This window comes from Octopus bimaculoides, chromosome 2 (assembly GCF_001194135.2).
Source record: "Octopus bimaculoides isolate UCB-OBI-ISO-001 chromosome 2, ASM119413v2, whole genome shotgun sequence".
NCBI classification, from domain to species: domain Eukaryota; kingdom Metazoa; phylum Mollusca; class Cephalopoda; order Octopoda; family Octopodidae; genus Octopus; species Octopus bimaculoides.
This window is the reverse complement of record NC_068982.1, coordinates 147,611,686-147,612,930: the sequence shown is the minus strand read 5'-3', so window position 1 is coordinate 147,612,930 and position 1,245 is coordinate 147,611,686. Positions and strand designations below refer to the sequence as shown.

The 1,245-nt window shown below is 32.3% G+C and overlaps 1 protein-coding gene across 10 annotated transcripts in view; it reads left to right on the top strand.

Moving 5' to 3' along the window:
• Positions 1-1,245, top strand: part of LOC106874941 (transcription factor Sp9) — a 404,501-nt gene that overhangs the window by 372,910 nt on the left and 30,346 nt on the right. For 6 of the 10 annotated variants that reach the window (XR_008263453.1, XR_008263452.1, XR_008263455.1 and 3 more), the window contains one exon: positions 180-251. The exons of the other annotated variants lie outside the window; for them this stretch is intronic. Coding sequence is in view for 1 of the 6 variants with exons in the window: in XM_052965653.1 (XP_052821613.1) it covers positions 180-251 (72 nt within the window). In the remaining 5 variants the exon portion in view is untranslated. The remainder of the gene's footprint in view (positions 1-179; positions 252-1,245) is intronic. 10 annotated transcript variants of the gene reach the window in all.

Sequence of the window (1,245 nt, the reverse complement as noted above, 5' to 3'; positions counted from 1 at the left end):
TATATATATATATATATACACATATATATGCTTAAGGAAGTAGATGCAGCACCTCCATGCAAGCATCTATCACATCTCTCTCTCTCTCTATCTCTGTGTATTTATTTTTTTATAAAAGTAGTTACGATTTACTTAATGTACATCGTTACTCATCCAATTTTTGTTTGTTTTTCTTCAAGGAAGCACCGAGGGATTACCAAGTAATAACCAAACTAGCGATGTTGGCCAGTTCACAACAATATGCGGAAGAGGTAAAAATCATTGATCATATTGTATCTTTGATATGTATTACTTAACAAATTAGCTATTTTTTTTTTTTACTTGTATCAATTTCTCTATAATAGCTTTTCACTGAGCCACATGTAAATAGCGTAGTCTTTAGAATAACAAAACGACATATATGTAAGAATGTTGTATATCTCTCGATAAGAAAAACTTGTTTTGTCTTTGATTATTCCGAGGGGTCAATGCAGTGACGCTGTTTTTGTTGTGTACCTCTGAGATTGAGAGAAACGGTAAAACGTAATCCTTAACTCGGAAACCTGATCCGAGCGCTTGGACACTTTTGGGAATGTTTCATGGTTTCTAATCTTGCGGGAAATAAATCTTTATTCTTCATGGTATTAAGATTTACCAAACAGTTGAAGAAATTCTCGTTAGCAGAAGGTTTGTCAGCAAGTTTGTGACTATTGTCACATGTTGTCTCAGATTTCGGTATTTTATCACATATATTCAGTATTCATCTCGGTATTCATGAACCCCCGCCTCCCCCCCCAAAAAAACAGTATCCAACCGCAAATATGTATGTATGTATTATGTATGTATGTATGTATGTATATATGTATGTATGTATTATGTATGTATATATGTATGTATTTATGTATGTATCTCGGTGTGTGTCTGTATGCAGGCTCGAAAAAGTTGAGTGGGACAAAAGTACACACCTGCTACACAGGGAAATTTGGAAAGTTGCGTTTACAATGATGATGATGATGATGGTGGTGGTGGTGAATGATGATTCTTTTATTTTTATCATTGTTATTAGTAAATGAACAAAAGTTAAAGATGAAAGGAGGGGAAACTACAGCTTACAATACATACCACTGTGTATTATATGTATATATATATATATATACATACATACATACATACATACATCAATACACACACATACATATATAGATGCGTGCATACGTGCATGCATATATATATATATATATATATATATATATATATATATATATA